Source organism: Trachemys scripta, chromosome 1 (assembly GCF_013100865.1).
Source record: "Trachemys scripta elegans isolate TJP31775 chromosome 1, CAS_Tse_1.0, whole genome shotgun sequence".
Taxonomy (NCBI): domain Eukaryota; kingdom Metazoa; phylum Chordata; order Testudines; family Emydidae; genus Trachemys; species Trachemys scripta.
Genome location: NC_048298.1, coordinates 132,877,440 through 132,892,076, shown reverse-complemented (window position 1 = coordinate 132,892,076; position 14,637 = coordinate 132,877,440). Strand labels below are relative to the sequence as shown.

Below are 14,637 nucleotides of genomic sequence, written 5' to 3'. Positions count from 1 at the left end.
CCCGGGTTGAGAACCACTGACCTAAAACACTTGCTCACCTTGCCTGATCATAGCTCCCCATGACAGCTCCTGTGGAATAATGGAGCTGTCAATCCTCGGGAATGAGATTTGTGTGTTCAGGACACAGGGCTCTCTCAGCTTGTGGTTGAGGAACTTGATTCCAAAAGACATTAGAATGGTCACAGATCTCAGACCTTTCTGAGCAGAGGATAAAACCCTCTTCTTCAGCTCCCCTTCCCCTAAGTGCCTCACCAAAAAACACACATTAAAATACAGGTCCCTACATTCCCGGTGAATCATTACCCCAACTACTCAGTTACACCCAGCCACCCATATTTATCTACTCCTCACACCCTCATAACCTTGTTTCATTCCTTCACCAGATGCACACACCCACGAACCCAGAGCTCTCAGCCATGAGTCCTACCTCATTTTTGAAGCACATGGAGACACTGAAGGGGGCGCTATCAGCTATGATTCCTCCAGTGGGGAAGATGACATAAACTACAATGGTAGGAGCTGGGGCGTAGTCGGAGGTGAAGACCAGAGGGATGAAGAAAGTGCCTGTCATCACTGGATTTGGGGGTGGAGGGAAGGAGAGAAAGAAAGAGGAAAAGAAGAGTATGTTTCCACTACCAAATGTACCAAGATCTTCCCCTTTTGCCATCACTCTTCCTCTGCCATTTTGCTCCCTTTCTCCCTGCCTTTGTCGCATGGAATTGGGTCTCTCAGAACAAGGAGATTTCCAGAGAAGCCCATGAAACAATCAGTATCCCCATGAACTCCTCAAGCTCTGACCTGCCATTATAAATCAGCCAGAGGATCTCCCTATCTCTAACCATCACCTGAGGGGGCTGAAAGCTTCAGTTCGTTGGATGTTAGCAGAAGTCAGCCTTGCAAGGAGTGAGATTCCCAAAGTTACCCTACATGGCTTACATCATGGAGCAGAGCTTGTGGGGACACAGCACAGCACAGAATGATCTCTGTGTAGAAGAGGTGCCTGCACTTACTCTTTGATGACCCAACCAAGAAAGTCTTCTGACCTGAAAGGACAATCCCCACTTTCCCAATGACCTAAGGGAGAAGAGAGAAAGAGGCATGAGAGAAGGGCTAGGAAATGCCAGAAATACATTCAATAGCTTGACAGCATTACGCAGACCAGACTCTCCATGGATGGCGACTTAGGGAGAATGGGACATAGAGCCTTTCACCCTCCATGGCCCCTGGGCAGGGGGGAGTAGATGGCTCAGGGGGATAAAGAGCCTGGGATATGAAAACTTTTACCTGTCAGGCACCAGTTCTGATCTAGTCCAGGGTGACTAGTGAGCAAAAGTCCTGCCCATTTGACAGCTGATCAGTTATTATTTAAGTGGCCCTGTTCCTAATGGCCCAGTTGCCACATTGAATAGAGGGAAACAATAAATAAATGGCCACTACACTGGACATCTTAGTATAGAGACCAAGGACTGGTTGGGCCATGGATGTTGAATTTCCCTCTCACCTCCCTAAAGGTGGTTTCTCAAATGCAGAGCTGAGGAACACGAGCAGGGAGGTGGAGAGAGAGAGAGAGAGTGTGTGCGCATGTGCACACACATTCTCTGTTCTGTGCAAACAGGGCTTGAGTCTCTCGAGGTTTCTGATCCAGCATATTTAACCCATCACCATCACCTCCTTGCACTTCCCTAGTGACTCACATAATAGGAAAAATCCACACTCTTGGGACCATAACTTAGGTCTTTCTTGTAAATTCTGAAGTCCACCTGCACGCTCTCATTTTTGCCACAGGGCACTGTTCCTGGCACACGTACTATCCTGAGGAAGCTCTTGGTGGTGGAGTACAATGGCTGTATGAAGTGGTAGGCATTCTGGTAATACACATTAACTGTCCCTGGCACATATACAGGGTCCTGAAGCAGGAATCTCCCCTGTCAGAAAATAAACAGTGAACTCTCTGGGTGAGTACATCAGATGAGAGAGATTCTGGGACTAGGGGGGTCAAGATCCTAGACATGACTTAGAGATCCTAGGCCAAATTCATCTCCGGTGTAAATCCACTGTATTGAAAGGAGCTACATTACATACTAACTTGCTCGCACATACCTAGGCCGGTATGAGAAGCTCATGATTGGAATAGCAGTAGGTCAGGATTGAGGGATGCCAGCAGATATGTGAGGAGCCCAGGGCTAGCATAACTTGGATCCACAGTTTAGGAATAATGTACATCAGAGGAGCTCTTTGGTGGGAAGCCAAGAATTGGAATATCCAGAGGTGATGCAAGTCTGAAATACGGTTCTTCATTAGAACTGGTTGGGATTGGGAGGAGATGCCTGCAGAGCAATAACTTGGTTCTGGAAAGTGGTATTAGTCCCTAACTTTCACAAATCATGAGATGGAGTCTTCCTCACTTACCTCCAAAGAGACTGAGTCACCATTCCAAGCATTTGTGTTCAGCTCAAAGGAAACGCTTCCAGAGTCATCTGTGATGTACGTCTTGTTAAACCGCAGCCTGGTGTAGCTTAGTATAAGGTAAACTGGTGTGTTATTCATTGCTTTGCCTTGGTGATCGACAATTTTAATCTGAGAATCACATGGGGAAGAGAGGAACACAAAGCTGTTTCATCAACGTATGGAATCTCCAGCTCCATCTCACCCAACTCGCCGTCAGTATCTCCACAGGCAGAGAGAACACCTCAGTTGTCATCACCGTTACCAGCACTGCTCTTAAGAGTCATCGTCTCCTTTATTGCCATATGAAGAGACGCATGCAGACTCATCAGAGGGTTGCTTGGGAGCCTGGCCTGTGGAATTCTGTACTTTCAAATGTTTGGGGTTTCCTTGAAGTCTAACCCTAAACTCTGAATCCCCCGGATTTTTCGTCCTTGGGGCTTTTGTTAGCAATTGACATTCTTGTACAGGGTTTGTATTTTTTACCCTTAAGTCACTGATTTGTACCTCAGTTTTAACCCCATCTGAACCAAGTGTTTTGGCTAGGAATTACTCAGTCTCTGCCATCCCAGAGCTTGTGTTGGGGACAGAGCAGGGCGAGGAGACACAGCTGAGGATACAGTTGGGAGCACATTATTTCTGCTGTACTCTCTGGAGGGTTTAGCTATGAGTTACCTTCCCTCTGTAGATCTCGCCAGTGTAGTAATAAGGATTAACCTCCTCAAACGTAGCCGTGCCAGCTGTCCTGGAGATGAAGAAGCTATGGGAGGCATTGACCTGCACCTCTGAGTGAAAGGGACAGGAGAAGAGATGGGAGGGAGAGAGGCAGGGAACAAAGAACCATCCCACTGGGCAATTCCACTAGAGAGCAGGCCCTTTGGTGACACACACATGTGTTAGGCTGCACACATTTTATATCCCCAGGGAGATGGTGCTCACAGGACCCTGGCTATCTGGTCTCCCCACCTAATTACAGATGGCTATCGGAGAGCTGTCAGTGACCCACCATGAGACCAGACCACACCAACCCTAGGGACCCACAAAGCAACATGCCTTATGGGCTTGAGCCCATAAGGGGGTAGCTCCAGTGCCTAACCAGTGAGACTGGACCACAGAACCCCCTTTGGGCTCAAAGAAGGGCCAGTCCCAGAGCCTCCTGTGAGCCTGTTTCTCAATGCTCCCAATGCATTAAGAACAGGGCTGACAGTCTCTGATGTCCCTGATAATACTGGTGCATGTTATTCAAGTACCTTTCCTATACCCTCAAAGACTCCTCTGAGGTTACCTGTGCCATCCTCTACCAATGTGACCACTGCATCTATGTTGCTGCGGTAATCGGGGGAGATCTGGTTGAAGCTAGAAAGATACACAGACGTGGAGAAGCAACCCATCTTATCAGTCTGAAAACAAGAGAGAGCAAGGTGATTGGTGCTGGGACAGCACCGCACTGCAGGAGGGACAGATGTCACAGAATGAGCTACCTCTGTGTCAGAACAGAACCCCTGCTCCTAAGGAGCTCAACCTGCTCTGTGCTGCAAGGCACTTGAAAGGGGTGTCTACGCTGCAGCTGGAGAGTGCTTCCGAGCACGGGGAGACAGAGGTACTAGCTCTGCTCAAGCTAGCGTGCTAACCATAGCTGCATGGCTGCAGCCACACTGCTACTTTTAGGGCACTAGATCAGCAGAACTAGCATGTGTCAGTCCAGCCATGCTGCGAAGCACCCCCCCTCCCCCCAGAGGCTGTGTAGACACACTTCAAGAGTTAATGAGGTAAGTCTCATTAAAACTCCGTGGTATGCACATAGTGCTGAGCCTTTGGCTTCCGTCTGCACCACCACACAACACGACATGGTGTCAGCAGTGGGTGGATTTCAGCAAGACAATGAGAGAGGTGGTCGTTTGGTGGTTTTGGGGAGGAAAGGGGTGTCAATGCTGAGGTTGTCATTTTTGTGGTGGAAAGGCCCTCTGAAGAGGAGTCTACTCTGTTGCCCCTGTTAAAAGGCTTCTCGGGCTTTCTGACATTAATATGTGTAACGTTAAATCTGAAATGGTTCCGTGGGAAAAATCATATAAAGCAGGCAAGGTTAAAAAAGAGAATAGGCAAGGGATGAACTACCAAATAAGGGACAACTGCCAAGATTATTAACAAGAACAATAGAGGCAATGGCAGCTGGTTATGGGGCCAGGGAACAAAAACAGGTTTTAGGCATGGGTGAAATCAATTAAAATAACACGTCTTGCATCGTGTCTCCTTCCCCTTGGCCCACCTCAGCTGGCATCGCAGCTCCTGCTTCACAGGATTGTCACCCTATGGGGCTCAGCTCTTGCTCAGTGGCTCACCTGGTTGTTGTAGTGGTGACAGAGAGGAGGTCGCTGGGTACTGTAGAAATACCACCAACTCTTCTGGCACAGGCTCACCTGGATCGTCCCCTGCACGCCTTTCCCATAGGTGTATCTATGTGAGAAAGTGCGGGGGGTGGGAGAACACATGGAAAGGGGTGTACACACACACACACACACACACACCCCAGAGGAATCTCTCTGGGTGGGTGTGCTTTAGCATATCTCCAGATCTGATTTATGTCATGGATATTCACAGTGTATCAAGATAGATGCAGCTGTACAAGCAACGAGAACCATCTTGGCCAATCTCAGGCACTAAGCAGGGCTGGCCTGGTCAGTACTTGGATGGAAGACCTCCAAGCTGCTGGTTTTGGTAAGTCTTCTCAGACTCTTCCCTCTGAGTCAATGTCCCGGTATCTCTCTCTTTATCTATCTGTGTAAGCTCTTACCCTGCACTCATCACTATGGTATCTGAGCACATAGTGCTAGGGGAGCCTGTGCTGCAAGGAGTGAAGTGGTATAAGTGATGTTCAGCAGAGACGCTCCACCCTTTGAGTCTGTACTAAGGGCTTGTCTGCACTGGCAATTTACAGCGCTGCAACTTTCTCGCTCAGGGGTGCGAAAAAACAGCCCCCCTGAGCGCAGCAAGTTTCAGTGCTGTAAAGCACCAGTGTAGACAGTGCACCAGCGCTGGGAGCCGCACTCCCAGTGCTGGGTGCTACGCCCCTCGTGGAGGTGGGGTTTTTAGAGCGCTGGGAGAGCTGTCTCCCAGCGCTCTGCCACGACCACACAAGCCACGTTAAAGCGGTTCCGCAGCAGCACTTTAGCGTTGCCAGCGTAGACTAGCCCGAACTCCAGTGCCCTGAGAGATAGTAGAGGCGTGGTACTGCAGAGTCTGAGGAGGGTGATCAGTGAGGGGCTGCTCTTCTTCATCAAGCTATAATCCATGTGTCCTGGCCAAATTCCATCTAGAGCCATCCCATTCTCCCCCCTAGAATTTCCCTCCAGTATCCTCTGGTGAAACTGTTCTTCCTTTCCCCTCTCATTGTCTTGTTCTGTAGTGCGACTACCACAGAATATCTGCTGTGCTCCACCCCAGAAATGGTTGTATTTCAGTGGATGGGTGATCCCTGCATATGCACTCTGTCAAGAGCTCGGAGATCCTCTAGGATGAAAGGAGCTAGAGCAATGGGAGAGAATTAATAATTAGGGTGATTTTTCTAGCTATTTAAAGATGTCAAAGGGCTGCCAGGAATGAGCTTGGCCTAATCTAACTGAGACCTGGTGAAATATATTTACAGTCACTCAGTTAAATTCTCCCTTTGAGGTTCCCCTAATAGATGCAGGGGGGTTGCTCATCCCAGGCTGGAGTGTATTAGCAGCTTCACCCCCTCTCCCCCCCCCCCCGCCCCCCCCAGATCAGCCACCTCACCTGCCACACACGCGGAGCGGAAAGGTTTTATCCAAAGCATAAATCTGAGTTGGCTCCTCAAAAACCACTTCAAATTTTGGCAGCACTGGAAGGAAAGAACCAGAGAGAATGGAGGGAAGTGTTACAGCCTGGTGAGGAGCAGGCCGTGAAGAGAATGAACATGGGCTGGACAGTAGTAGGGTTGGGGGGTCCCATTTTTTTCTTTTATGAAATGTAGGTATAGTTCCACTCCTCCCTGATTCTCCCTGTTGGTGTTGGATCTGTGGCTCTGTAGGGGCCCAAATAACAGTGAATTTGTCTGTTAATGTCTCTCACCCAGGGCTGCCCAGAGGATTCAGGGGGCCTGGGGCAAAGCAATTTCAGAGGCCCCTTCCATAAAAAAAAGTTGCAATACTATAGAATGCTATATTCTCGTGGGGGCCCCTGCGGGACCCAGGGCCTGGGGCAAATTGCCCCACTTGCCCCCCCCTGCCCTGGGCGGCCCTGCTCTCACCTTATGACAGCTGTTTGTAATGAGTGGAGAGAGAAAGAGGCTGCCATAGCTATCAATGTGCTCCTGTTGCCCCTCTATAGAGACCAGGCAGAAAACACTGAGCTGTGAACCCCTTCTCCAGCAGTTTGCAGAAGGGGAGTATACAAATTCAACTTTGCCCCCTAGAAATAACCAATGCACTCACATGACTTAGGAGCATATGTCCTATTGAAAGTCAACATTCTCCTGTGTCACTTGGGCTCTTTTGAAAATCGCCCCCTAACATCCTTGGTATAGTCAGCTTTGGGGATCAGCCAACTGTGACAGAAAGCTCCAGTGCTACTATTGTCCTGTCATAGCCTCTACAGTCTGTACCTAACCAGACTGGTGTGTACACACAGTTCTCTTTGTCCACACTAAGCGGGGGGGGTCAGAGAATCATCTCCTTCCTTAGCAATATCCAAGGATATCTTCTCAGATCAGACCAGATTTGATTCCCTTCCTTATCAGAGGTGACTACCTTCCCTCCTAGAAAGCACTTCCCCATCCATCCACAGGAGATTTCTCATACCAAGATGCAGTTCCTCTCCCCAGGTGTGATCTGTCTCCCACAGATAAAATTCCCCCTGCCCTATAGCTGTCTTTCTCCCCAGGCGTACCATACTCCTCCACGGAGAAGCTGCTGTGCGCTTTCTCTTTGGCCACGCTGATGATGTATGTCCCCAGTGGGAGCTCAGCAGCTAACTGGAAATACAGATCTGCAATGCCTTCCTGTGGAGCCACATCCAGCCATTGGCCAATCCGGTTATTGTTAGGGTCCTGCACCCGCAGCAGAGAGGCATAATTAATTGCTCCAGCATCTAAATGATCCAGAATCCACAACATCCATCTATTTCAAGGGTTCTAGATGATATTACCTAACAGATTCTAAACTGGCCTTGGCTCTAGAACCCAAGTTCTAAAGCTTCTAGAATCAATTGTCTCTTGGGAGTCATATGGGCTAGATATTCTAGAAATCCTGAAGATTACACAGTTGTAGCTTCTAAGACCAGTGATGCTCTGATCTAGAGAAAAGATCTCTTAAAATTCTAAACTGTAATTATAAAGGTCCAAAATGACTACCCATTCATACTGGTGTAAATCTCCAGTAACTCAGATTTGCACTGGTGTAACAGAGCAGAACTTGGTTCAAAGTCTCTAGAATACAGAGGGAAGCCCTGAAAACATCTAATTTCTAGAACCATTAACTTCTAAAATTCAAAACATAGATATTGTGGCATCTACACAATCAAGAATGTAAACAAATTATTGCAACCTGCACCAAAAAATACCATTTTTTTTTTTTTTTGGTGTGTGGCACTCACCTGAAGGAACACCAGCGGGTACTGGGGAAGAAAGAGGCAGCAACATTAGAAGAGAGAAACGCACTCTCAGCAGTGTAAACAATGCATTAGAAACACAAAGCTTCTCAAGGAGAGCAGTTTGATCAATGACCTGGGAGCTCAGATCCCTGACAAACAATACTAATTGCGTAAGGCTCACCAGAGAAGTTGTGGCCAAGCCCATTACAATGAGGCCTGGCGAGTGGAAGAGTATAAAAGCGAGGTTGGTAATCACCCCGTGTTTGCAACTAGATTATTCTCCAGTAGTCCCCACGTAGGGAACCCTCTCCCTGTCTGACACTAGCTCAAACTCTGCTATGGAATGGCCATACCTTAGAAGAGTCCCAGGTAAATTCTAGCATGAGGGAGCCCTCACTACAAACAATCTAGTCCTCACAGTACATCCAAGAGGAGGCAGTGGTGCACTCCTAACAAACCAGTTTTCCTGTGCCATCCCTAGAGTGGAGGCTGCACGTGCACAGCCAGCAGAAGGAGCTGATAGACTCTCAATAAGGAATCGACATTTACAACATTTCTGTGTTGGGCGGCCATTTTGCTGACACGGGCAGGGCTCCGTGCTCAGCAGTTGGACACCATTCCCATCTGCCTTTAACACTGAGTTACCAGTTATTATTCTGGGTGTTACTGTTCTTCAGACACTTGACAAACAAGGCCCATGTATGTATTTGGGAGCTAAAGGAGAGAGAGAACTTGGACAAGGATGGGGGGGGGAGACTAAAACAAAAGGGATCTGAAACAGGGAAGACTCCTTCACATCCTCTCATACATGTCTCACCATGTCATTGAGTGGAATGAAATCCTCATTCAGGGTCACGATTCTAAATTTCACTGAGAGAGGAAAAGAAAATGGAGAGAATTTAGAAGATGGAGACCTATTGGTTATTTACCTCAGTCCTGCCCTGCAACTCCCCTGCTATTCCTGTCCTGGGCTCCCCACACAGCTCTGCCAGTGCTCATCAATCCTGCCTTGCAGCCTTCGCTGCTATCCCAGTCCTTATTCACCTTTGTCCATGCCTTGTATACACATAGGGTATCCATTTGTGAGTAGTATTGATTATGTCACCAGTACACACACAAACATTCACATGTACATTCCCAGCACGTTCACCTACAGATATTTGATGTGTGGCCTCCTGGAGTTTCACACTCATCACAAATGCTACACACTGTGGCCATTCAGAACTTCACAGCAGCAGCAAGGATATAATTCAGATCCTCCTGCTCCAAGAGCCCTAGCTCAGTCCACTTGAGCTAAAGGAGAATCTCCACTGACTGTTACCAGTATAGGGCCTATGATATACTGCTGAGCAGTTTGCACTCCATCCAATAGAGGGCAGTGAGGCTCACACATAAACTAGGCTGTACGTAGGGCAGCTATGGTAGGGGAATCCCTGGGTGGGGTAAAGTGGCTGTGGCTGGTGGTGTAGTGGCACATTGGGAAAAGGCTCAGGCTGGAAAAAGGCCTAGAGCGCATTGTGCTCTGGTGTTCCTAGACTAGTGGAATGGCCCTTTGTGACGGAATGCACCACTGTATTCACACCCTGCGCACCATTGTAATAATCTTTGTACAAAATATGCCTTGGGAGGAATCATTTGAAAACTAACAACTTTGTTGGGAGCTACAGAAGCAAAGCTGTGTTGCAGGACACAGCCCCTCTTTGCTCTGGACTGCACCCTGGATTGTCATCCCCTTACTGAGCTGTTCAAGCCAGCACAAGTTAAAACACCCTAGAGGCAATTCCAACTTATGCCGAAGGCTGAAATGACCCCCAAGGTTAGAGAAAAGGGTGGAACAGTGTTGGAAAAACACCCAGACTCCCCTTCTCAAGAGGATCTGCCCCAGGCTGTGTACAGGGGAAGGTGTATGTGAGTGGACACCCACACATAGGGGCACTACCTGATGCTAGCGGGAGCCCTCACCTGTCTGTCCTGGTTTGTAAATGGGCTTGTCTGTCTGAATGAAGGTGCCGCTGTTGACTCGACGGATCAGAACCTTCTTCTCCTCGTGAATATCGATCCTGCGGCCAGTAATGAACAGTTTGATGCGGGCAACCTCCTCGGTGCTGTTAGCTGGAAGCACAACCTGAATATGAAGAGAGAGTGAGCAGTCCCCAGGTTAACTCCCTGGGGTCCTAGCTGGGAGCGGGGGAGGGGAAAGGAGAACAGTGGAACCCCTCCATCACCCAGTGGCATGTACTGAAAAGTCTCCATTCCCCAGATCCAGATTTAGCTAGGAACCACCAGGCATGGGCTTCATCCATTTCCTTATTGGCCAGGAGACTGCAATGGCAGGGAAAAGGAGGCAAGTGGTGCCTCTGAGCCCTGGCACGTAGTAGGGGAAGGTGGGCAAAGACCCCAAGAGGACAGAAAGGTGGGAGAAGTTAGCAAGGAAGCATAGGGGAGAGAGAGGGCTGCAGTGTAATCAGCAGCCACTTCCATGATGCTAGGTCTTTAGTGTGGTGCTAGCAGGCAGCCCAGGCCATGTCAGTGAGTGGGAGAACCAGAGAGCCAGAGAGAGCCACAGGGTCTGCCTGTGTCCAGCAGCCTCAATAAAGAAACCACAGCTAAGTCCTAGCTCTTTTGTAGATTCTCTCCTCCTGGGAATCAGCCGTGATAATGCAGCTTATAAATAACATGCACACACATTCTCTGGCTGCTGTCAGCGGCCTCAGTCCCCACATCACACAAAGCACCATCACGCTTTGGTACTAACTGGCCTCCTCATTGGTTCTCTCAGGAAAGAGGCCAGGGACGGAATGGGAACATGGAGACAGACCTGTCCTGCTTCCCACTGCAACGGGTCCTTCAAGGGCAGGGTGAGGAACTTTAATGGTGGTGGTGAGTGTGGGAAATGTATCCACCCTGTACCTGACCTGGGGATAACTACAGGGTACAGCCGCAAGGGGCTACCAAGCCAACACCTTTCCCTGTGCTAAGATCCTTGAAGAGAGGGAAATGGAGGAGGAGTAAGAGCATTGGCAGAGGGAGGCTCACCTGGAACTTGACACACTCAAAGGTCTTTTCCTTTGTGATCTCTTTTCGCAACAAGACATCCTGTCCCCCAGAGCGCTCCAGCACCAGGGTTGCATAGAGCTTCCCCGCGTTATAGTTGATATGCACACAGGCGGCCTGGGATGACGGGTAGTGGAGATCTGCAGGGATCACCACCATGTAACGTCTGCAGCAGGGAGGAAACAGCACAGCAGCGAATCAGAGTGAGGACTCAGCAAGAGGGATGGGCAACCCTATACACACACCCCTATACACACATGCTGCCCAGCAGCCGCAGGCAGGACAGTCCCTTTCAGGCTGGGCTTTGACATACTGTAAATGTCAAAAGCAATGGGGATCCCACAGAGGGGATTAGTTGACCCCTCACTCATAGGAAATGTCTCCTACTGATTCAGGTTGGAGATGTCTCCAGGTTCAGTTTCTTGTCTTTACTCCTTTCTTCCTTTTCTTGGGCTCCCCTAAACAACTCCTCTCCCTCCTTGGTGTTTACACCCTCCAGATACCTGTAGCCTCTGATGGCTGCAGGCTAGATGGCCCAGTGATGTGCCCTAGTGTGACAAGGGCAGGATGCCAGACTCCATGGGCCAGTGGTCTGCTCTGGGAGCGCAGGAGACAGGATGTGACACCTGAAGGACGAATGATCTGATCTAGTCTGGAAAGTGGGATCCCAGACTCAATGGCCCATTGGTCTGACCTGCTGTGGCAGGAGGCATGGTAGCAGACTAGATGGGAAAAATGGTCCATCTGTTTAAGTTGTTCCCCTGATGACGGGGGTTGAAATGGAGTTTTGGCATCACTCACAGTATGGGTGAAGTGGCCGCGAAGTGCAGCAAGCAGCTTAGGGTGATGGCTGTCCACATCCTCCCAGGAGCCTCTCAGTGTGTGGGGAGCAGGGGCTGAAATATTCCTCTTCCTCCAAGGTCTCTGAAGCTGCTGCTGGGTAATTTCTTTTGGGGGCAGCCTGAGCAAAGCGATGGGAGGGGGCTTTGACTCCCCCCCTTCTCTCTCTCGGTCTCCTTCCCGTGATTATACTCCTCAGCAGCAAGGGGGGTGTACCATACAGAATGTCCCTTAGCCAATGACAGCCTCCTGTATTGTGTACACCAATCGGTACATGGTGTCCCCCTCCAAAGTCCCCACAGAGACATTCGACCAAATGCTTTTCCTGGATAAACAGCTTGAATGTTGCTGCTCAGTGACCCGGGCCTGGTCCTGATCACCTGTCACTTATATCCCTTTGTTCTGGCTCGAAATGAATTGCCCATTGTATTGCCTCCTGGGAGGGCTCCTCCTTGGAGCAAAGAAGGCAGTTATGCCATGCAATTCAGGCAGGGGGATCTGGATATGAGATATGGAGCCCTTCCCATGTTGGACACCTAGCCCTTCCCCAAGGCATTCTTGGGGTCCCTTCAGACTCAGAACTGTGGCAGCTGGAAGTTGTTCCCAGCAAACAGCTCGTCAGTGGGCTCTGTGAAATGATACAGCGAGTCCCAGTCCATAGCCTAGTGTCCCAAAGGAGAGCAAGCATCACAAGCAGCTCTACCTTGCCCCCTTGTCGACAGGCTCAGTGGAGAAGCCAGTGGTTGAGTGGGCCAAAAAGAACAAATAATCTTCTTAGCTGTAGGGCCCCCTCCGACAAAAAAACATTGTAGCAAACAAGTGCTTGGGTTGCCTTAAGCCTGCAGTGTCTGCACAGCACCTGGAGTCTGCACACAACAGCAGAGCCAGACATTTTGCCAGCATTGGTTGTGCCAATTGTTTGCAATGCCTGGGATGAAGGTCTGCGCTCAGGTCCAGCTGAATTAGTATCATCTAAAATAGTTAGTACCCAGCTTTGGTGGGAATTCATAAGGGTTACTGCTGTCCAGGGGCAGCTGATCCTCCAGACTCCATCACACAATGCAGTGCTTTGCAGTGGAAAAGTCCCTCGAAAGCTGCTTCTAACAGCACCGGGCACAATGGAATAGGTGCTCCAGGAGTCTGAGAACACCCTGGAGCAGCCAAAGCTGTAAGGCACTACTGTGTGTGGATGCACACAACCAGTTCTGTAAAAAACTCCAGTGCTGCGCGCAGTGCACTGAAACGCACAAGAATAAGCGAGACCACCAAACAGCACATGCCAGCAATGTCCTGGCATCCCAGCCATGTTTCCTTTGCCCAGACGCATCCAGGGTAGGTGATCCCTGTAGATCAGAGTGAGACACATTGCTTGGCAGTGTGGGTGCTGGGTGGAGAAGTTTGTCTGTGCTGAACTTGTTCTGGGAATACACTGAGTGCTTTGGTCTCTAGTGGCTGTTGATCCACCAGCTGCTAAAATTCACTCATGAAAGCAAGAGAAAAAAATTATAAAGAAAAGATGTTCGGGAAGCTAGAATCAGGCCTGGCCTTCTGTGGACTGCCCAGCAGAGACTCTGCCTCTGGGTCTACAGTGAAGTGGAGAGAACGCAACTGGACAAACAAAGCAGCAGGGACAGAGAGCTGCCTTGGGAACAGAGGCAATCCACTCTGTTCCCTGCATGTGCTTTAGGTGGCACTGACACTGGCAACTCCCACCAGTTGCTCCCAGCCTTTACTTACTTGTTGGAGATAGACCAGTGCCAGGGCTTCCCATTGCAAAACCACAGTGTTGCCGGCCCAGAGGGCCCGAGGGGGCAACAGGGTTGGTTGCCCAGTGTGCGTTGCACCAATAGACACGCCAGGGTGGAGAAGCAAACCAAATTTATTCAAGAGCTTTGAATAGGCACTAGGAGACCAGCATGTCTTAAATTAAGCGCAGCAAATACAAGCAAGTTTTCCATTTTATATTCCAAGCTGTTTGTGTACAAGCCTTTGTTTTGTTTTCCTCCTACTCCTCCCTTCCCGACAGCAGTTACAGCAGGCATTACATTGTGGAGTGTTAGAAAAGTTCTTGTCCGCATGTTTATTTTTGGCCTTGCAAGTTCTACGTAGTAGGCCTTTTTCTATTACTACTGCTTTTGCTAGTGTGAGCGAAACTGCAGCTGTCTGCTAAAAAGCTGACCGTTACATATTCTGCTTTAGCATTTAGGCTGTTAGCATGGAGGCTGGTTAAAGTTTACAAGATGGAGTTACTGTGGCTCACTTAGACCCAGAGCAGGGGGGTTTTATCGGCACTTATGGCCTTTCATCCCCCCTGCCCCCCCTGAGTTACCTGGTAGCTATGCCTAGTGACGCCAACAATTCCCTCCTTTGAGAACACTCAACAAACCTTTGGCAGAGTTTTCTTATACTTTAAAGACAAAATGCGATTAAGCTTCATGCAATTGGGATCATTAATGAGAGGGTATAAAGGAACTTCTGGGGAATGGGAGGTACAAATCTTATGTATGAGCACCTTACAGCAAACGAGCAAAAGAAAAAGAACAAAACATATCACAACACCTGTGAGCAAGAGGCGAACAATGCCTTCCCCTAGTTTTCCTAGACCAGGTAACCAACCCCAAAGGGAATCAAAAATAGTGAGTTTTTCTTCCTGGGCCTTCCACTGGTTCAAGGTCTCTTTGGCTGACAAGA

The 14,637-nt window shown here is 49.2% G+C and overlaps 1 protein-coding gene across 1 annotated transcript in view; it reads right to left on the bottom strand.

Moving 5' to 3' along the window:
* The window catches only part of LOC117885049 (alpha-2-macroglobulin-like protein 1), a 36,676-nt gene extending 24,353 nt beyond the window's left edge, over window positions 1–12,323 (bottom strand). The window contains exons 1-14 of the mRNA XM_034786146.1: window positions 11,908–12,323; window positions 11,089–11,272; window positions 10,015–10,177; window positions 8,870–8,922; window positions 8,056–8,076; window positions 7,351–7,510; window positions 6,220–6,304; window positions 4,785–4,899; window positions 3,731–3,845; window positions 3,121–3,230; window positions 2,410–2,577; window positions 1,695–1,925; window positions 1,011–1,074; window positions 428–573 (exon numbers count right to left, since the gene is read on the bottom strand). Coding sequence (XP_034642037.1) covers window positions 428–573; window positions 1,011–1,074; window positions 1,695–1,925; window positions 2,410–2,577; window positions 3,121–3,230; window positions 3,731–3,845; window positions 4,785–4,899; window positions 6,220–6,304; window positions 7,351–7,510; window positions 8,056–8,076; window positions 8,870–8,922; window positions 10,015–10,177; window positions 11,089–11,272; window positions 11,908–11,966 — 1,674 coding nt within the window. The 5' untranslated portion in view covers window positions 11,967–12,323. The remainder of the gene's footprint in view (window positions 1–427; window positions 574–1,010; window positions 1,075–1,694; window positions 1,926–2,409; window positions 2,578–3,120; window positions 3,231–3,730; window positions 3,846–4,784; window positions 4,900–6,219; window positions 6,305–7,350; window positions 7,511–8,055; window positions 8,077–8,869; window positions 8,923–10,014; window positions 10,178–11,088; window positions 11,273–11,907) is intronic.
* Window positions 12,324–14,637: the final 2,314 nt, after the last annotated feature.